A 22,776-nucleotide genomic window follows, 5' to 3' on the forward strand; every position below is an offset into this window, starting at 1 on the left:
AGCTGTCATTCTGTTCTGTTCTGGAGGGTAAACCAATCTAATGTTATATTTTGACTGTCAGAAAGTAGATGAAGAACTACAGTACGAGCACTGAGTGCAGTGTGTTCGCCTGTACTTACACACTGACTGGACAAGCATCCATCACCAGAGCTGAAAGCTTTCCATTACAATGTAATATGTTTCTAAAATGCCCTTACTTGTGTTTGTTACCAGCTAGTAGACATGTGTGAAATTAACAATGCAATTTAACAACCAATGTTTTGATGGGTTCGCTTGTTATTAAAAATATGAAGTTTCATTTGCACATGGAATGAACCTCATTTTTGCCATTGCCTGCATTGTATCTTTAGCTTTTCACATTGCAGCGCTTGATCACATTTTTAGATAATCATTCTCCAAACAGCAGCTCAACAGTTCTCACATACAGTATTTCAATGCTTATTTGGTGATATGATGCTGAAACACAATGACTAATGTGAAATACACCAGAATCTGCAGTGTTTATGAATTCAGACTGCATGACTTGTAGTTTAAATTTTATGCACCTGTTGCTATGGGACCGAAAGAAACACCTGGATTCAATGTTTAGGAGCTGTGGCTCTGGATTTCCTCCATATAGTCCAATTGCTCTTTAAATTTGCAAATAGATTTGATACTTGGGGAAGATTGCTTTCTACTGCCAGCTCCACGGTGTATTTTTCAGCACCATGGAGAGCGACCGGCAGCCCAGAGCACCGCTGAATATTAAATCCACTCAGGCATCTTTGATTGAGAGTCGGAATCTGCTTCCAAGAAATCCCAAAAAAGCAAAGAAGAGCTTAATATAAATGGTATTTATTCATTTACGTCTTCAGCTGCCCTGTTTCTGAGGGTACGCCTCACTGTAGATATAACTACATATATAAGACACTGTAGGTGCAACACAGCTTTCTCCAGATGTCAATTTCCATCCTTTTGACAGAATAGCCTTTGGTGCCTCTCATGTCTGTTTTTGACTTTGGAAGTGTCTTCCTCTCTCCTGATGTTGAACCTACCCTAGGTGAGAGGTGTGGCTGAGGATGTGTCTCCAAATGTCCCTGTCTTTTTGTTTGGACATTGAGTTGATGAGTTTGTCTTGGATATTCATTGAATCTCTCCTTATGCCTTTAAAGGTGCTGTAGGCAGGATTTTGCTAGTCAATGCTAATTTTTCTGTGTTTTCTTTGGATTAAATGTTAGAGTATCCATTGATAATCCTTTAGGGGTGTAGCATAAATGCACTATCATGAGGGCGCAGCGTTTCCATCTGTCTCTGTTCTGAGCTGAAAAGGAATCTCGACAGCTCCAGGTATCTTTGACCAATCAGAAGAGCCCATGAGGCTCTAACTGTGATTGGTCAAGGGGCGTTCGTCACACGTTCTTGTGGGAGGGGCTTAACTTGCGTAAGGGCTTGATGTCAGAGAAAACAGGACAGGATTGGCTGTGCTGGGTTTCAAATCGCCATCTTAGATGGGTCAAATCGCCATCTTGCTTAGGTAACCCTAAGCAAGATGGCAGAGATGCGGAATCCTGCCTGCAGCTCCTTTAAATGTCTGGGGTTTTTTTTGTCTCTGGTTCTGTGTGTCCTGATGCTGAAACTCTTCTAGATGTCCACCTGCATCTTTAGTTGTCCTCATCTCGCCCGCGGGTCTTTATCTCAGAATTTCAGTTCATCAGTATGGATGTCAGTTTTCTTTAGATGGAGGCATATCTCTGGATTTCCCCATTTCTGTCTCTGAAACACTTTGACTGATATGTTTATTTTGTGTTTGTGGTTGAGACATCAGTTTGAAATGGGGTATATTCATTTACGCTTGGGATATACATGTATTTTTTTTCTTAGGAAGCCCTTTCCTGTCTCCTGATGTCTAACCTCTTCGAAAGATCCATTTGTCTGTCGTCTCTCTCTCTTGTTTCTGGTCGTTAGATTTCCTTTGGGTGTCGTTTTGTTTTCAGGGGTTATTTTGTTTCTGGATGTTTGTTTATGTCTCTGAACAACGGAAGATGTGTCTTGGAATATAAATCTGACCATCTGGTTTGGATGTCCGTTTGAAGTTGGACATCCTTGCTTATACTTGAGATACATTTCTCACTGGGAGTCAGTTCCTGTCTCATGAAGTTTAAAATTCCTTGAGAAGTCCTTTTGCCTCTTGTTTCTGGTTGTTAGTTTGTTTCTTGATATATGTCCTCGAATGTCAGTGGGTGTCTGGATGCTTTTCCCTTCAGATGTTTGTACATCTGTAAATGTTTCTGCCTTGGAGCAGCAGATTTTCTTTGATTCTTGGTTTTGTCTCGAGGCATCTGTTTGTCCCTTCGAATGTCTTTGTTTTGGTTTTTATACACTGAATGGACATTAGACATCAGTTAAACTCTGGAATTCAGTCTATCTTTGGAAATCTGTTTCTGTCTCGGTCTCACACCTTAGTTTCTCTTGCTGGACGTCTCTGTTTCTGTCTCTACAAATAGGCATTTGTCTGTTTCTAGATGTGTCTGATTATCAGTGTATTTCAAAATATCAGTTTTTCTCTTGGAATCACTTGTTTCTAGTTATTCATTTGTCCTTGAGCATCTGTACTTAATTCAGTTCAACTCTGGATGTCAGTTTGACTCCAGACATCAGATTGTTTCTGGAGGCAGTTTTATTTCTGTGTCAGTCTCTAGATTTTCTCTAGAAATCGGAGTCGAGTTCATCGATTTGCCTCTGATCATCTGTTTGTTACTCACCTTTTCTGTCTCGAGGTCGGGATGATCCTGAGCGTCCGTGTCTGTACCCGTGTCCTTTTTGTTCTTTTGCCCTCAGGTTCACCCTCCAGCTCTATATTTCCTCCGGCCATTTAATGAAATGATAATCCTATCAAGCTGTTGTGTTCATCTGTGCATGTACGTGTATGTGTGTATGTGCCCTTGTGTGTGTGTTCTTTGATCTATCTGTCATATGGTCATACAGCTGTGTACTGATGTGATTACAAAGGCCTGGCCAGATGTGCTCGCCAGCTGTCAGTGACACAGCCTCTTGATTTGTTTGTGTCTGTGCAGGTATGAGGGATGAGAGGCAGCGTATCTTCTGATGACAGGGGCAAGTTCAGGTTTATCACCCCTGTGCTTTGAGCTGTTAAAAGCACAGTGTGTGTGTGCGTGTGTGTTCAACCACAATTGGCTGATGAGATCAGCTTCATTCAGCTCTTCCCATTTTACTGACACTTGAGCCCACAAGGGAAATGTTTGTGTGTTTGCGAATGGAGACGTGGAACGTGGTTGCAGTCCTTATATGGTCATGTAGTGAAGTTAGAGCGAGCGCGTTTGCCTCAGAATGAATCAGAGTGCTGTTACATCAGAGGTATGGGCAGGCGGGATGGATCACTTGCCCCGCTATTGGAACATACACACTTCCGTTTGAGTGTAAGAGAGGAATGACAGAAGCGTGCGTGCGCGCGCGCGCACACACACACACACACACACACACACACACACACACACACACACACACACACACACACACACACACACACACACTCAGATGGCCTACTTTTTCAGCAAACATGGAGATGCAAGGACTGTTATGCAGCAGGGGGTGCGGGTAGAGGCACAGGCTCAGAGTGAATGAATGGGAGCGACGTGACAAAGCCACTCCTATTTACTACTCCCCATCGTTCCGCAGTACCTGTAGTGTTGTGAATAGCATGTTGTGAAGCGATGCTTCCCACCCTGTGGTCCGGCCTATGTCAAAGAAAACCACCATAAGACACTTTTTAGAGTCTCTTGCAGACTTGGAAAATGCTTCCATTTTGAAAGCTTTTGTTTCTCACGTCAGTCTTTTTGGCAGAAACGAGTTAAAAACCTGGTACTAATACACAGTTACAATTCCTAAAATTCAAAAATTCTAGTTATTTTTTAAATTAGTCTCAGATGAAAATGGTCAAAGTGCTGTGGAGCTGCTGATGGCATTTCCACTACTCCAAGCTATTATCTCCCGTGAAGAGCAGCTCTGCTAACGTTTCACTAAACTTCTGTTGATGCCTCAATCATTCTGAATTAACTCAAGCCCTCTGACAGCAAAATGAAACATGTCCAACTCTCAGTATCATTAGCATCGGCTAGTATCTACAGTTCACATGCACATCAGTAGAATTAAATACATGCTTGTTTACTTTTATCACTCCTGTTGGCAGCTGTGTGCATATATGTTGGTATTGATCTATTTTGTTGCTTCTGAGCAGCAAAACTGTGTGAAGTTTGGTGATACTGCTACCAATGACCGCATAAGACAACAAATACCCAAGAATGACATTAGCTAAGAAGCTAATATGTACTTTTTTGAGCAAGATCCAGTAATTTTTTTGAGTAAGATCTAGTAATGTAGCTGAACTACTTGAGGAAGGAGTAATTTTTTTCCAGGTCAGTTAAAACCAGCATTACAGCATATCTGTGTCGTACCCAATGGACAATTCAATTGTAATGACTACTCAAGGCTTAATGCATCATTGTTCCTTTCTCTCCAGGAACATTTCAGGGCCAGTGGGTCGGCGGGATGCGACACGGCTATGGAGTCCGTCAGAGTGTCCCCTACGGCATGGCGGCGGTCATCCGCTCTCCGCTCCGTACCTCCATAAACTCTCTCCGCTCCGGTTCGGAGCACAGCAATGGCACAGCTCTGCTGGACCGGACCGGGGCGGTCGTTCCCGGTCCCCCCCCAGTACCCGGCACCCTGACCACCAGCGTTTCCATGTGCAGCACGGGCAGCAGTGGCAGCAGCCCCGCGGTGTCCCGGGGAGGCTTCGTGCTGACGGCGCACAGCGAGGCCGAGCTGCTGAAGGGGAAGAGGAAGGGCGGCCTGTTTCGGAGGTCCATCCTGTCTGGGCTCAAGCTGAGGAAGTCGGAGTCCAGGAGCTCTCTGGCCTCGCAGAGGTCTAAGCAGAGCTCGTTTCGGAGCGAGGCTGGAATGAGCACAGTGTCCTCGGCTGCGTCGGATATCAACTCTACAATCAGGTAATTCACGCTGGTCAGAATGCTCCGTTTCAGGCCAAAACATGAGAAAAGATTACAATTCCAAACGATATGGTGAAGTGTGGCACATTGCTGAATGAATGAAGTGAAAGTACTTTTAACAGTGAATATGGTGTTTTTCGCATGTTTCCTGTTGACCATTGCGCAAAAATTGATGGTTAATCCAGATAAGACTCTTGACACAAAAAAAGCAAAGTCGTCCTTTCAGCCCCGTCCCCCTCAACGTCTGACAGCTCTTCTGGACAGACCCCAAGACACTCCCAGACCAGCTCGCAGATACAGCCTCTCTTGGATCTGGAGCCTTGTACCGATTGGATGAGTCTGTCAGACTTCTAATCAGAGGCGACCAGGGGGTCAGTTCCTGTTGAAGGGGTTCATGGTGCAGCATGACTCCACCCTCTCCTCTGGTTTGGGCCTGATTGATCCTGAGATCTTCTGGAAAACATGCTAAATTGCACATGAACGCAGACAGATTTCTTTTTCAGTTCGTGTGAAACTTTTAGGTTATCAGTTTTGAAAAATAACACAAGTTCTATGACATGAACACTGAGTACCGTTTGCTTGTGTTTGACATCCAGTGATTTGAAGGACTGCACCCCGACAAGCACATTAAGTAGAGTTGAATGTGTTGTTGGATGATCTCAGTGATCCAGACCGGATGCACATTCTTCTTCTGACTGCATAGCTCTGGAGATCACAAGACCCCACAAACTGTTCTATAACCACAACACAGGGCGGGCCAGGGAAGAGTATTCATAATTAACACAATAATCCGAACCCAAAAAGCATATCATCTGGAAGGGAGATAAGAAATCTGCCACAAATTGAATTTTATCCATGCCTGATATCTCTACTGTTAATGTCTTGCAGTAATTTTACTTTATATTCACGGAAATATTTTTTTTTCCTGACATTTCTGTCAGAAAAAAAAGAGTTTTTCTTTGCTTTGGGTAAACGGTGTGTGCAGTGAGTTCCGTCTCATGTGTCAGATATTAGCCGTGTCAGGTGAAGTAATGAAGTGACCTGCCGTGAAAGGGAACCGTCCTTTATCTGAAGGACGCAGTTTTAGGGAAAGGAACACCTGCAGAGCTTAAGCGTCCTTAAAATGGATTTGCACGTCCCCTGAGTGGCCTGTGGGTCAAATGTCAGTGTACTGGTGACTTGTGGCCCGGTGCCTAATGATAACCTTCCGGCCTTCTTCCTTTGTCATGAAAGTCAACATCTTAGTCCAACGGTGTGGAGAGTCGGCTGTGGAGTTTTGGAAAAGCTTGGCGTCAAATTCCAAGTATGTTGGATTGACGTGGATTATTTTTAAATCACCAATTACGAGCCAGCAGGAGTCAGCAGCTCTTAACCTTTCTTTTGGCAGAGTGGTTGTTGACGGCAGCTTATCAGGTCTGATTAATTATTGGCGGGACTGATGAGCAGAGAAACTTCCAGTCTCCTTTTTTTTTTTTTGTTTTGTTTTCACTTGATGGTGGTAAACAGGCACAGAAAAGCCTCAGTCAGGACTAACATACATATTAGATACAGCATTCATAATTCATACTCATCAAATGTATGTCTATTAATGAATTATTTACTGACGGGTCAGCTTGCTTCAGCATTCGGCGACACATGTTATGAACATATTACAGAGATAAATCCAGTGTCGGGCTGATGAAAAGATACCACGGGGAAATACAGATCGGACGAATGAGCCCGAGGAGGCGAAATGAGAACAAGTCAGCAGACTCTTATTATTTTCTACCAACGGAGGAGCCGTGCAGCAGCTGACTGTGCAGGACTGCGCACGAACACACAGGAACACTGATATGGGAAATGTCCCCGAGACATAGTGAATGTATCATATCTTCCAATTATTAAGATATGAAAGGATGACTTTGTTTCTTTTGAAACTTGATTTATACTCATTATTGTTTATTTCATACAAACATTATTAGAACTGGTTGATAGGGACAATAACCTCACATACTGTTGTACCCATTATGACATTTGACTGCAGTAATTTAATTCTTTTAGGTGGAGATATGACCAATACTCTTCAAGTGACTCAAAATATACAAAAATATCTCAAATATCTTCTTTCTGTATCTCTATATCTTAAAATCTCTGTGCTTTTGAACTTATAAGTGCTGTTACCGATGTGCATTGACATGGATTTTCGATTCACCAGTGTGAAATAAATCAATGAGCAGTGCTCCGAATTGACAGTCAGCTGTCACGTTTTCATGTTTTATTGAAAACAGGGCATATCATGGCAAGATAACAAACGTTCTTCATCAACAGCCATCAAATGGCAAAAAATGTTTTTACATTTTACTACTAAGAAAGGAATGATTTGGTTCTGACCTACGCCTTACTGTGAGTTTAAATGTTATTTAAATGTAGACTTGTTATTGCCTCATTCTTTTCAGTTTCTATTTTTCTAGACGGGAGTGACACATATTTTAATCATGTAAGCCATTTTGTAAAATGTGATATGATTCCAGAAAGTCCTCAAAACCCACAGGATATACTGATACAGCCTCTTTCATTGGAATCTATTTCACTAACAGACCAAACAGAACACACTAAGTACATGTATTTTAGAACATTATAAACATATTCATTCAACTAACCAAATCAACTCAAAGCATTGTTTCATTTCAGGTCTTTGGTTGAATGAAAGTCTTAGTGACTGACTCTTAAAATTGTTGTGATCCAAGGACACTATAATACTGATATATGCTATGTATAAGAACCAAGGAAGAAAGCTGTTAATCTAAATAATTCCTTGATGTTCTTGGCGAATTAAAACTTCACAGATCTGTAATGTGTTGAACTCTGTCCATCTGGCCTTCCAGCTTCATGTGTCTCTGCCCTGAATCCAGAACCTTCTCAGTTCGTATCAAAGTACTGATGGATTCATTTCTACTGCTGCTTTATCCAAGTTGTGAAGGATGGAGGGAAGTTCAGCTGACATGAAGTAAAGCCTGAGAAAACTGTGAACAATCTACAACTGAAAGATAGAAACGACCCTGAAATACGTCTGTTTGTATGTGGGAGATAAGATCCCAAAGAATTATAAAAGAAAATCAAATTCAAAGGTGGGATCAATAGAAATGCGTGCTGTAAAAATCAGATGTAATCCAGTGATGTGAAATAATATGACCAAGTTAAACAAAATCAGTGGAAATGAATGAAAGAAACACTGTAGGAAGGAGCTGGAGTGTCCAGACAAAGCCAACATGCACGTGCAATGAGGGAGAACATGCAAACTCCACAGAGAAAGACCCACAGATCTGGAAGCAAGCCACAGTTCTGACCACTACGATGAAACACTTGAAAAACAAGTTTGAAAAACTCGATCATCAGAAATCAAAAACATGGTTTGATGCTGCTCTGGAGCTCATTATGCAAGTTCAAGCATTTTTCAAACATAACCTCCCATCGTTGCAGCCTCGGAGATGCAGACGCAGAGTTGGCCGTCGCCGACGACGACGTGGACGCCACGGCCACCGAGACCTACTGCGGAGAGTGGAAGAACGACAAGCGCACCGGGTTCGGCGTGAGCCGGCGGTCCGACGGGCTGCAGTACGAGGGCGAGTGGCTCAGCAACAAGCGGCACGGCTACGGCTGCACCACGTTCCCCGACGGCACCAAGGAGGAGGGGAAGTACAAGCAGAACATCCTGGTGAGCGGCAAGAGGAAGAACCTGATCCCGCTGCGAGCCAGTAAGATCAGGGAGAAGGTGGACCGGGCCGTGGAGGGAGCGCAGAAGGCGGCGGACATCGCCCGGCAGAAGGCCGAAATCGCTCTGTCCAGGTAGGAGCTCGGCAGCAATTTGTTGGCCTCACAACTTTGATGATGTTGCTTTTCTATGTAGAGATTACGGAACTTTATTTATTTATGTAATTACTGCAGCTATCATTGGATTTTAGTCACATGAACCTCCACACACCTCCATGAAATCTCTCAAATCTCTCGTATAAATCACAGAGGAGCTTGCGCTCGGCCTGTAAACGCTGGCTGCATGGCTCCATTCCACATCATAATTGAGATCGATGACAGATTAAGAGCGGGATTAAGGTTAAAGTGAAATTAGGGTTAAGGAGGTTGCAGAAGAAGCGGAGCGGCAAGCAAAGCGAAAGCGTGGACGAAGCTGCTCTGCAGAAAGGAAATGAGAGCAACTCTCATTATAACTCTGCTCATTCAACTAAAACAATGAGCTCACTGTGGGTTACGGTGTGAATGGACGTGCCACCACCTTTCTAAAGACCATTCACCATTTACTATCTGGCTTCTGTAAAATCCAGCCTCACAGGTAGTTTATGTATGAATCCCTGTCGGCTTAGAGAAGCAATACAGAAGGTCAGAAGTGAAGTGCGAACAGTTTGAAGCACAGCAAAGCCACAATATCTGATCGAAAGCCTTGGGTATCAACAGTGGGAAAAAAGGGACCAGATTTATTCGAGGTTGCGAGTAAAGGTCAGAGAAGCACACAGTGAAGGGACCATCACTGGTTAAACCCCCTGCAGGATGAAGCTCTCTGAGGGAGAGAAGCAACAGGATGGAATCAGTGCTCTGATAAAAATAAATGTTATCTTGATCAGCAGATTTAAACTGAGAATAAACCTTAAACTCAGTAACAGGTGTCAGAACACTCCTGCTGGTAATGTCTACTGTTAAGGTAATGCTGTGAGGTTAATGCCATGATGGTGAGAGTATGTCTAAGAATTTTTGGCTTCACTATTTTCAAAAAAATGAGGCAAAATGGGAGAAAAATGTTTGGGAACCTCTCATTTATACCATCCGTTGTACCAAAAACAGCAAAACATAAAGAAGTACTTTTTCAGATTTTTTTGTTCACAACTTAAAGCCTCAGCAAAAAGCCTGAGCCCGAGACATGCTCAGTGTTTTCTTACAGCAACTAAATAAAAAAAAATTATTAACACTGAAATGCATACAAATGTTAAAAGTCAGATTTAAGAAAAAAACAAAAACAAGAAACTAAAGATGAGTTGTGCTTTGTGAAACTCAATGTTTGCACCCTAATGACAAAAAATAACAGTTTGTTTACATTTGTTCTTTGAAAATAGAAGCTTACACACATTTTTCTTCCCACTTTGGATGTTCCTGAAGATAAAATGTGACGTTGTGAACCTCAGCATAAAATGCGACTGCGTGTTTCCTTGTTTCGTTGTTGGATATCACACTGTGCCGAGTTCCCCCTGCAGCAGGAATCATCCTAAATCAGCATGGAGCTGTGTTAAAGTTGCTTTTTGTGTCTTTTTTATAACAGGACTTGAACTGCGAGGCTACAAATCCGTCTGCCTAAACATGTTAAATGAAGGTGAATAATAGAAAAGAGGCTGAGCTGAGGCAGGAGCACGATGAAGTTGGGCTGGTTTGCGTAACAGACACAGACTTGCTGAAGAGAGAAATGAGCAGTCTGACAGTGAATGAAGCGGTTTTCTGAGAAAGGTTCGGCTTTTCCGTCTGATTAGCATTCGACCTTGGAACAGATCAATGTTGTAATAACATGTCGATGACTGACAGTTATGTAGGTTGGATGTGTCTGCATGCATTCAGCAGCAGGTCGCCTGTTTTCTGTAAGAGTCACGGCGTTTTCAGGAAGGGTCGGGCCTCTTTAAGACGTAGAAGACACAACAGACTGACCAAGAGACAGCATCAGGAGAAAGCGATAGTGGAACGTACAGAACGAGTGAGCTGAAGAGAGGGATTTCTACGCTAACAGTGCTAACAATGAGAGTGCAGACGGTCTGAGCTGCAGGCCGCCGCTCCCAAACAAACCTTACTTACTTATGCTTATATGCTTAAAAGATTACTTGTGCGGTATGTGAATGCGGTATGTGTGTGTGTAGTGTGCGTGCAGGACGAGCTGAATAAGTAAAGATGCAATCCTATTAGTCTTGATGACACTCCTGTGCTGAGAGCGGAGCGGCCGCAGCGGGCTGCAGCTGCTCCGCTCACGACCATCATAACTCATATCTGAAAACATGGAGGCATCAGTCAGGCCCACAATAAGATGATCGTTTTGTTTTACCCCCCTTGCTGATTTACATTAACCCTCACGTGCGATAGAGTACTGAAAACAAATGATTAAAACAGACCAGATGAAATACACGAAGCCAAAAAACCTGCATAACATTCTGAAAAGCACCATGTTTTTTATAATACTATGATTTTTTTTCCCCCCCACAGCTTAACTTGCTCTAAACAAGCCCAATTAGGTTGGAAACCTGCCTAATCTGACAACCCTGCCACCCATTTAAATTCTGTATATTTGTGGGAATATCCCAACACGAAATAAATCTGCCTCATAAGAAGAAGAATAAACGCACCATTTGCTTTCAGCTTGACGAGTAAATGTAAGTAAGTGGATGGAGTTAAAAAAAAAAAAAAGGCAACATAATTGCCACTAACTGATCAATTAAAAAAATCCAGAAATGTGAAGTTGTTTCTGGCGGTCTAACTCTGGTCTGCAGAGGCCTTCAGACTTAAATCATTTCTCGTTTTCTTGTGACTTCGATCTATCCTCAGAAACTTTTCATCGTCTCCCTCATTTATAAAATGATCGTGCGGTTTCGCTTAGTGACAGGAGTCGTTATCAAACCTGACAGGTTGAAACCTATCGAAAAACAATCAATAAAGGCTCTGACGGGTGTTAACACTGCTAAACTTCAGCTAATGTATGCCGAGAGAGAGGATGCTCAGATGTTTGGAGGGCAGGAGCTCAGGCATCGGGGGGGCTTGAATTATTTTTGGGGAGGGACGGAGTGTCCTTGTTTAAAGTAGGGTGACACTTTCTGCATAAACCCACTTCCTGATACGCAGTTTGAACAGGCTTGTGGCGGATTTATGGAAATTAAAACTTTACTTTATTATGTACATATACACCAGTTATTAGAGTGGCCCTCTGGTCTGTCGCACATTTGTAACATAAGTGTTACAAATGAGCTTCAGTGTTCAATCAAAAACATACAGAAAGACTTAATTCCTCCCAGATAAAAGAAACAGTAACTCCCTGCACCTTTAACTCCCAACATTGTAGCCATAAAACCTTAGCAAATACAAACATTTTAGGCATAAATTGGTTAAATAGATTGCTGGACAAAAGCAATATGATGTAAGTAATTGATTTGACAATCCCTTTATGAAAAAGCTCATTATTGTTATTGATTTCTGTCACCCTAATAAACATATTTTGTGACATATATTGAGTTATATTTGATATTTGTCAGTTTTATATTACAAATGTAAATGAAAAATTATAATTAACATGTGAACAGCAATTAGACTGACTTTTTTTTCATTAGATAACTGGGTCATAGATTGTTATCTTTAAGTAAAAATACCTGTAATCTTCATCTGAGAGCACTTGCTTACTGCGTTTCACCTCTTTTCTCCTGAAAGCAGTAGACGCTACATCCAGATTGATGTTGTCTCCCTAGAAACAGAAATAGTCCAACTCTATATTTATACCAGATTTAAAAACCACAGCGGGTTTCCCCGGTGTCTCAAATCAGGCATTTGAAACAGAGATCTCAACACGCTGCCGAATCTTGTCAGCGGGAGCAGGGAGGCAACGTGCACATTTTACCAATTCAATGAGCAACCGAGTGGAAGAGGCTGTGAATACGACGGGCCAGGTAGCGGCGTGCAGGTTGCTGGTTTGGAAGGATGATGGCAGGAATCCAGCTCCGCTCTCCAGGATAACCGAACTGTATGTACAGTTTAAAGCACAGCCTGGCTGTCAGCTCACACACGGTCTAACCCAGATTCACTGCTGCACAGGACAGCCTCTTCCTCTCTCTCTCTTTCTCTCTCTCTGAGTCCCAGAACAGCTCAGCAGGGTATTTCCTTGTGGAACACCAGGAGAAACCCTGAGAGGTGAAACAGTCACAGGATAATTGCAGCAATTCTCGCATCTGGAGCAAAATGAAAGCACGGAGCTGAAACTGGTTCAAGGATGATGTGCCTCTCTATCTCCAAGTCACTCCTACACCATTTTTAACCTTTTTAAACACTTATGGAGAAATAACCTCTCCAGTTATCTGAAACAAAACGGCATGCATTTTCGTTTATGTCTCATTGGCAGATGTGTAAATGCTCATCATGATCCATGATCAAGCAGCCCCCAAAGCATTTTGCATAGTTATTCATGTTCACACACACACAAATGGTGGCAGTTCAGTGCTTTGCTCAAGGATCCTTCAACATATGAAGAGGTGCGATGAGGGATCAAGCCTACAACCTTGTGATTGAGAAACGGCCCGCTCTACCGACTGATCTGCGGCCTCCAGAAGATGTTACAGCATAAACACTCTTTAGTCTCTGCTTGTCTGTGCAAGCATTGCTTCTGTAAAATGACTGAAACAGAACTACAGAAACAACATTGACCTTAAACTGAAAAAAGAAAGAAAGAAAGAAAGAAATTAGCATCTGAAATACTCAGAAACACAAATGGATCATCAGATCCAACTTTACTGTTTGATGTGATGCTTCTTCAGGGCCAAATAATTGGCAGATCACAAAGTTTTGCACTTCATTGCTGCACTTAGGTAGATTTTAAAGTTTTCTTTCTAAATTTGATGATAAGTACCTTTTTAAATGTGCATGCTTGAAAGCAGCATGTTTTAGAAGTGGAAGATTGTGTTTGTGTCCAGAAAAGTGCGTTTCCCACAGGTGGTGGTGGGGACGCTACACTTCCCGCAGTAAATCCAGCATTTGTTTTGTTTGTGTTTTGCCATGTGTGTGTAAACCAGGCTGATGCGTCCTGATTACTGTTGTCACATGTGCTGATCTAACTGATGTGTCATCAGGCTACCTGTGATTAGTTAGTACCAGATAAATACACCAGTGACTCACCGCGCCTTGTGGACGGAGTCATTCACTGCAATCCTGTGACCTGGTTTCATCAGCAAGCCTAAAGCCCAGCGCACACACTGTTTCCATTACTTCAGAGGACGCTACACTGACTCACTTCCTGAAGAAATGTCCCCTTAACGTGGCACGGACTCTTCAAGCTCAAGATTCCTGAATCACCCTACGGACAACTTGTGTTTGGTCACCCAAAATATAGGCAAGTCCTCAGAATGTGTGCACGGAGTGAGTCTGAGTAATGGAAGCAGACACTCACCAGCATGTTTTCATGCATTTCAAGGCCAATACATTGATTTACATTTATTTCCTGCAGATAAATGACCGTTTACGCTTCCCTTACACATATAAATTGCTATGCCTGTTGAAAACATTTTCCTGCATCCCTTTGATTGGCTTTATTGTTACAAATCCAGAAGATACCGGTACATCCAGGGGAGGGCCATTTAGTTTATGGTAACGTAACATAGAAGATTATTAATTCTCCCAGGATGACAAGGTAATGTCATCGATTTGATTGTATCCACATACATATTTGATCAATTTTTCCTTGAAGAAATACATTATTTCTGTTTTCTTCAGTGTTGTCTTCTTTGTTGGTTGCACATGTGCGAGACGGTGCAACCCTGCCTCCACAGGTCATCTGTGGTATTACTCCTCTTGCACGGCATCTGTGGGCATCTGAGTATTTAGCGTTAGGCTTAAATAGGCCTCTATCCCACACTCTTCTCCAATTGAAGTATATTACTTTACATGTAAATCCGTGTATTGCATTTTCCAGGATATAGCTTTTTTAGTTTTTTTTTTTTTTTTTTAGTCAAACATGCCAGATATAATAAGACACACAGCACATACCATCTGGGGCCACTAGATGTCATTGTATGGCAACAGAATGCTGCTAATGTACCACAGAAAAAGAGTCATTACTATTGTATTTGACTGACATCCCAATCAAAAGACAGAAGTACTGCTACACAACACAATATGAAGTGTAGATTATATCAAGTTAGACACTTTACAAATGGCTGTTCTTATGTAAGAGTAGAAACTTAGCTCATGATCTTTAGGCTCATTTGGACTCTTTCCAGATAATCAGCAGGTAAAAAACTCAGTCAACTCATGTGGACACTTTTTAAGTCTCTTGTTATGAAAACTAATCTGGCCTCTGTTCTTTAGGCTGAGCTTAACACGGTCATTTTGTCAGATTATTAGAAAGGAGTTAATGTCTTGTATTAGGATGAGGTTAGGGTTAATTCTGTGGGAAAAAAGCTGGGCAATACACCAGTCTGACCTATATATCTATTTTCAAAGGAGGCACCTTGTACTGATGTGCAACTGATAGTTTGTGAAATATGGTAAAATTGAATATTGAGTAAAGTAGAAGGAAACTAAACTACAAGGACAGTTTTGCAATGTGCTGCTGGAATGCTGGAATGCCTTCTGAAGTCACAGCATTTCGACTTCCCCGGCCTGTTAAGCCTTGCCGCACAAGTGTTGACCACAAGCTGGTGTTTTGAGTCTCTTGAAAAAGGAATAGTAGTCATCCAGTAGACACTTGAGAACTCAACTGAAAGAACTGGCTCCGACGGAGTGGTGCAGTCTAGATCATAAGCAGGTGTGCACCTCTGCAGCTACCCACAACTGTGAAAGTCAGAAGAAAGACTTAAAATCACCACTGAATGTAAAACAGAGGCAGGATTACGGTTTTTTGTATCATGCCTTTCATTTTCAACCCTTACGAACCCCCTGTGTTCCAATTGGTCTCTGTTTAATTGAGAAGGTGACCCCACAAGTGTAGAAGAACAAGAACACACACACACACACACACACACACACACACACACACACACACACACACACACACACTGAGTTAGCAGTGATGCAAACCGGAAAGCTTTGTGCGATATGAATCATCCTCATCATCATCAGCTGGTTCACAGCGTTGACAGAGATGATGGAGGAGCTTAGTGCGTGAGTCCTGGATTAGACTTCCTCCCGCTGCCCCTCTCTTCACCTCGCCTCCTTTGTGCTCGCTCGTCCTCCTCAGTGAGTATCTCCTTCATCTCCTCTTTGTTTTGGTCCACTGTCCTTGCTTATCTCCCTCGTCCTTTTGGTGCCGATATCCCCGCTCATTCGCTCCGTCCTCTTCAAGGTGCCACATGTGGCGCTTTATACGTCGATATTCCTTTGTCAGATGGGATCCGTCAAAGCCTCTTTCAGTGAACTCAAAGCATCCATGCATATGTCCTGTGCTTAAACAGAGCTTCATAGAGATTTTCAAAAAATAAACGTATCCTTATAGCCAAACTTGGCTCCGGCCCTTTTCAACCAATCCATTTTTCCACTCGTCCATCTTTGACACTGCATTTTCCAACTCAGGGTTGTCGTGGTTTGTTTGGATGTGATCCCAGATAACTATGGGTGAAGGCAGACTATACCCTGGATGAGTCAGTCCTTTTTTAGGTTTCATATTTTTTTCTTCAAAACACAAAACTCACTCATCTCAGCTTTCAAGAGAAGTTAAAAATACAACATTCTAACAAACATACAGTTAGCTTGTCTTCAAAAACAAAAGCATCGCCCTTACTTTTAAAGCTGTAGAATAAATTATTTAAATCTCAGTCATACCATTTTTGCCATCATCTGTTATCTAAACACTGCCAAAAGTAGTGGAGTTACACCCATTACTTACTAGCATTTCATTTTGTTCATGATCGCTACAGGTTTATTTCTTTGGATTGTTGGGTTTGCAAATCATCAATTCGTTGCTGGATTCCTCTTTTCCTCCAGCAGATCTTTAACCTGGAAGTGAACATATGTAGTAACTTATACTGATCTGTCAGCCTGGTGAAGTGACTGTAATTTTCAAGCCTCTAACACTTTGTGTTATAGGATGTGGAACTCAATCCTGTCGAGACAGATTCAAATGGACATTTATTCGGCTGGAAATGGGGAAAGGTTTCTCATTTTGGTCTATTTTTACCGATGTGAATTATATATTTATCTTACCAATAGTAAATTTTGCTTTTAGTGTCGCCTCATGTCACTGTTTTAATGTTCACTGGAAATTGAAATTCATGGAAATATGAGTCCCACTAAGTACTTTGTCTAAAATATCGATTGGGTTCAGTTTTGGTGCTCTCTCCTCAGGAAACTTGTCAACTTGATCGACTCCATAGACACTTATGTAATTACGCTGTCTCACAATTAATGTGGCAGTGATTCATTGATGCTGACTACATAATAAGCTTTAACTTCATCTTCCTTTTTATGTCCCCCCCTCCTTCCAGCCTCATCCTCTGCACCCTTTCTTTTGTTACTCTTTCTAATCCTTCGTCATCTACAAGCTCGCTCCCTCCTTGTTTCCCTCTCATCTTACTCTCTGTCTCGAGTTCTGCTCAGGTTTGTATTTGTTGTATAATCAAGACCTTATTTTTCAAACAGGCAGGTGTTTTTGCTTTGGCCGGGTCATTTCATCAGGTATACAAATAAAATCTGCTATTTTCTGTAGCGATTGGCGAGTGTGTGTTTCTGATGGTCTTTCCAGTTGTGAGAAGGAAAGATAAAAAGCTCTGCATGTTGACAGTTGCTTCTTGGTACATTAGAAATTCTGTGGACGATATTAAAGCATCCAGATGTAAAGGAATCACAGCAGAGGAAGGTGTAGGAGGGGATTTTCACATCTCCATCAAATCAAACTGACAATGACTGAAATGTGTTCTTACAGCTGCTGTCAGGGAAACTGAGCGGCTTCACTGACCACTTGGAAGTTTTACTGGGGTTTGCTGTGCTATTTGTTCTATTGTTCTTTCTGTCTATTCCTTCACTCTTCTATTAATTCTCTTATTTGTTCTATCAGTGATTCTTTTAATTTTTTTTGTCCATTTTTTCATTTATTCAGCATTTCCTTATTTGTTCTGTTTGTTTCGCCTGCAAAACGCATGTGAACTGAAACCTCAGTATATTTGCATGTTCATACAAGTTAGCTCTTTTTGTGCCGGACTTGAATAAATCAGGCCGATTGTACGCTGAGGCGCCGCCCGCCGCCACAGGGAGAACATGCAAATTCCACACGGTAAAACTCTGTGTCAGTCTTCTCTCTTGGATGAGTAGTTTTTTTGACATGTTGAACATATTTAGATGCATATTTCTGAATTCACCGTCCAGGTGTGATCGGACCAGATGGAACAGGTTTCGTCCCTCTTTTCTTCTTACTTTTTACGCGTCGGCTCTCTCACAGCATGCTGGTGTTGGGGATACTGTGAGCCTGGCATAGTCGAGCTGGCAGAGGGGCAAAGAGAAACAGAGAGGCAGAGAGGGAGAAAAATCAATAGCCATCGACATGCAACACTGCATCAAGACTGTTACTGCCTGAAGAGAGAGAGAGAGAGAGAGAGAGAGAGAGAGAGAGGAAGGGGAGGCATGTAGAGGCTATTCTACACAAGTGAAGAGCCCTTAGAAAAAGCCAGAAAAAGCCAGAAGCCTGGAAATAGAGAGATGGCGGTGAGAAGAGGGGTCGTAATTGAGAGAAAAGATCTTTTTGATATAACCGGAGAGAAAGAAAAGAGGGTGGGATAAGAGGCAGATGAAAAGGGTTTGTTATAAAGAAGGAAAGGGGGGCAATTAGAGAGGCAGGAAGAAAAATGGGGGGGAACTAAAAGAGCGAGGTGGGGGGGGTATGAAAAGGAGGCTGTAAAGGAGCTGTTAGAGAGATGAAGAGGATGTGAAAAGCTTGACAGGCAGATGAATTATTTTATGATAGTAAACACAATTTGAAGCAAAAGATGATGGCGCCTGTAAACAGATGAATGCACGCCGCCTCATCACGGCGCGGCTCTGCGGTAATTGTCCTCCCACCGCCGCCGTGTGGGGTATCATGTAATTGTGTGATATGTTGATGCCGCTCCGGCGAGCTTGCTTCGCACCCGCTGGCTCAGGTGTCTTTTAAAATGAGACTCGTCGGCCTTAACAAGACGCGGTGGAGGAGATAAGTCGGGATGTGAGCGATGCACATTGTGGTAATGACAACATTCGAGGAGAACGGCTTCATAGCCGCACAAAGGAGACCTTGTGATCGATGTAAATGTGTTTTTCTCATCATGATCAAAAAAAAAAGGCTTTTGTAGCACTGGCCAAAGTGTCTCATTCAGGCCCAAACATGCTCAATGTCTGAGGGTTATTAAACTCTGTGACTAAGCTGATGCAGCCCTAATGAATAGTTTCCAGTCTTTTGATCTTTCCTTAGAGAAATGTTGGCTCTGTAACTTCATTTTTCCCCAAGTGTATTTCCTCAAACCATCTGCTGATTGGCAAAGGTAACCAGATTCTGGACTTAAATAGAAATACTTTGGTAAAAGTAAACTGCAGTTTCTACAATATACTCAAGTACAAAACTAATGATAATATCAAATTTTATTGATACACAACACCTTTTAATTCATATTCACGTACGTGTTTGCACAGAAATTTTAAATATTGTTATTGTAACGCAATGCCAGAGTAGATTAGCTCTGCAAATTGTTTTTTGCAGTGTTAGCATGTCAAACACTGACCTATAAATGATGTTTCTATTGACTCTGCAGAGACCAATGCAAATAAATGACACTTTCACAAAGAATGTGTGATTAACTGATTCAGAAACAAATCTGAAGACACAAAGCCATTAGCATTACCTACTTTGGTGTTTTGTTTTTTTGTTTACGAAACTTTATTTCTACTTAAATGTGTCCCATCTGCAGCTTCATTGTCCTCTACAGCTGTTTTGATCGTTCCATCGTAACTCTGAATCGTCCTCATAGAGAATTTATTCTCAGGAGCTTTCTTTAAAATCTAATCTTTAAAAATATCTGTTAATTAAATAGTAAAGGCTACTTTTTCCTCGTGTTTTCTTGACTTTTGTGCTTCTGACTTCTTCCTCCAGGTACTCTACATTGTAGAAATAATAAATAATATTTATTAATGACATGATGCAGAATAACTCCATTAAATTCTGACAGCTATGTCAACAGGCAGAGCATGAATGCGCAGTGTATGGAAACATATAATTTATTGCAGATCAGTCAGTGTATATTGCAGATGTTGAAGCTACATTGATGATAAAGTGCAGATGAGGAGGATGAGCCTGCCAGTTCACATTGAGGGCAAACAAAACCCATAATTACGGGCGAAGATTAGTGAAATCTATCTGTATAAAGACACCAACTGGGAGGGAGCTGAAAACAGACATTTACAGGTCCTTGCAGCCATGCTTACACACACACAGACACACACACATCAGATTACACACATACTCAGAAAGTTCAATCGACATCTGTGTAAATATGCACAACCAAATCTCAATACAGCCTCACAGATATAATTAGGCACATACAATTATTAATATTCACACTTAACATGCACGCAGAAGTCATTTTATTGCTATAATATTCCAACTAGAACTATTGTCGTGTATAGTTGACACTTCTTAGACTCGAAAGGTCAGTTTCTCTTTTCGGACGATTCCGTTTTTCTATCTGGTTCCTTATCTGCTTCCAACCTGCTTTACTTTGTTCTTAAAGGAAATATTGCCTGGACCATACATCCAAGGGATGGCTTTGTGCCCTATCTTTAAAGCGCTGAAAGTTAAAGTTCGCCTGTGCTGTCTCCTTCCTTTCAGGACGGCTCACGCGCAGGGCAAAGCGGAGGCGGCTGTGGGAGCCGCACAGAAGGCCCAGGACGAGAGTCGCATGGCGAGGGTCACCGCCAAGCAGTTCTCCCCGTCCTTCCAGCACCCGGGGAACGGTGAGGACACGCCAGCACAAATGCACAGAAATAAAAACTGCACGCAGGAATCCTGCCACTTTTTAGCGTTTGGAATGCTCGAAGCTAGAAGTGGATGCGTAGAAGCAGCAGGTCAGAAAAGTTGTGTTTCTTCATCTAGCAGCAGTTTATACGTTGCAATAGATCAGAGAAGTGGAAGCAGTGTGTCTTCATGGGCTCAATTCTGTGTGATGAGCTTCAGCTTTGAAGGAGAAAATCCATTTCTGATTCACCGCTTCTACTACACACTCAAGCTCCCGTCATTTTTTTTTAATATATTCCAGCCAAAATCATAGCAGTTTCACCTTTAAATCTTGCTTGGGAATCAATTAAAATTGGCTTTTTTTTTTCATCTTAAATTTGAGTGAAATATCTTTTACATGTGTAGACTATAAATTTCACAGTGTACAAGCAATTTATCCTGGAAGTAGAAAAGTATTGAATCAAGACAAACAATTATTCTCTGTCCCTAATATACAATGACTTTATCATGATGAAAAAAAAAGGTTCCAAAATATTTGGCGCAAACCGCTGTTTGATCATTTGATCATTTGTCTTGATGTTCTCAAGCTCCAACCCCTTAATTTCACTCGACCCCTCCCCCAAAAAAACATACTTTTCTATACTTTTACATTCTCTCTGCATCAGCAGTCTCAAAGAGCTTCACACAGACTGCGTGTTTAGCTCAAAGACACTTTAAAGGGGCATCAAACCAGCAACTTGTAATGAGAGGATGAACTCCACTGCCATTCTGTAACAACAAGCTGCACGGTCGGCCTGCGGACGACCGTGCAGCTTGTTGTTACAGAATGCTTTGTGTGGGCCACTCGTTTTTCTTTTATCTGTTTGCACACAGACTTTTCAGCTTACACACAAAGTCCTCTGATCGCCACAGCAAGTCATTAAAACAGACAGTCTTCAAAGCAATACAACATCAAGTAGGCCAGAGGGGGAAAACATACTGGTTACCCATAAGTCTGTTTAGGTGATAAATATGTTTTTTTAGATGTACACTCATTAACGTGACGCATCACTGAGACTATTATAATCTTCACTACTGAACGCCTGATCTAGTCTCACTTTAAGACGTGTCTTCAAAGGGAAAACATTCCCTGATGGGGATCTGAATTTTTGCCCCCACAATGATGAAAAGCGCCCGTATTGTGCATGTATCAACCAATTACCGAAACTGCCATTGTAACAAATGAAACACACACACACACACACACACACGCTGATACAAACACTGAACTGCAACACACATCTGTATTCCAGCACATAGAGATGTACAGACTCATTCAGGCGGGCGCATGTAGAACAACACGTGAGCGTACACATGCGTAAACAAACAAAACACGTCTGTGTGAGAGAGCGCGAGTGTGTGTGTGAGTGCGTGCGTGTGATTGTGTGGGATGACGATAAAGGTCAGTGACGGCCACCCTCCAGCTCTGTGGTTCTGTTTGTGTCACTCACACCTATGAAGAACCACAGGTAGCACGCACGCACACACGCACGCACACACACACACACACACACACACACACACACACACACACACACACACACACACACACCTGGGATTCTGAGATAGTGTTTGTTCTTTCGCTGTCTGAAAAACGCTTTCCTTGTTGTTTTTGAGAGATCGTCTACCACATAGCATCAGTGCTGACATTTCACAGCATGTTTATTTGGATGTCAGAGCCATCATCATCATCATCATCACTGTCGTCACCACCGTCATCTTCTTCTTCTTCTACCCTACTGTGTCTTTTCTATCAGCTCAAAGATTTAAAAGGACCGAGTGAAAGATGAATCCGGGGTAAGAGGTGTTCAGCAGCGGAGGCAGAGAGTTATCATTTGTTTCTACAAACTGAGAGGAGGTCATCGGAAAATTCTGAATGGGTCTTTTATGTAATATTTTATTCTTGCAAATAACATCCATAAATAAGAAGAAAAGCAAAACTCGGGGTAACGTTAATATTTTAACCTCACCGCACAGTAAGTCCTGATTTCAGTCTTTGTATTTGGAGGAAACGCATTACCTGTGCACCTTCTGCTGCGTTTCCATCCT

At 42.1% G+C, this 22,776-nt stretch overlaps 1 protein-coding gene across 1 annotated transcript in view; it reads left to right on the plus strand.

The window, feature by feature from the left end:
• Nucleotides 1-22,776, plus strand: part of jph3b (junctophilin 3b) — a 49,324-nt gene that overhangs the window by 13,813 nt on the left and 12,735 nt on the right. The window contains exons 2-4 of the mRNA XM_030095729.1: nt 4,517-5,003; nt 8,463-8,828; nt 20,563-20,687. Coding sequence (XP_029951589.1) covers nt 4,517-5,003; nt 8,463-8,828; nt 20,563-20,687 — 978 coding nt within the window. The remainder of the gene's footprint in view (nt 1-4,516; nt 5,004-8,462; nt 8,829-20,562; nt 20,688-22,776) is intronic.

Source organism: Salarias fasciatus, chromosome 7, assembly GCF_902148845.1.
Source record: "Salarias fasciatus chromosome 7, fSalaFa1.1, whole genome shotgun sequence".
Classification (NCBI taxonomy): Eukaryota; Metazoa; Chordata; class Actinopteri; order Blenniiformes; family Blenniidae; genus Salarias; species Salarias fasciatus.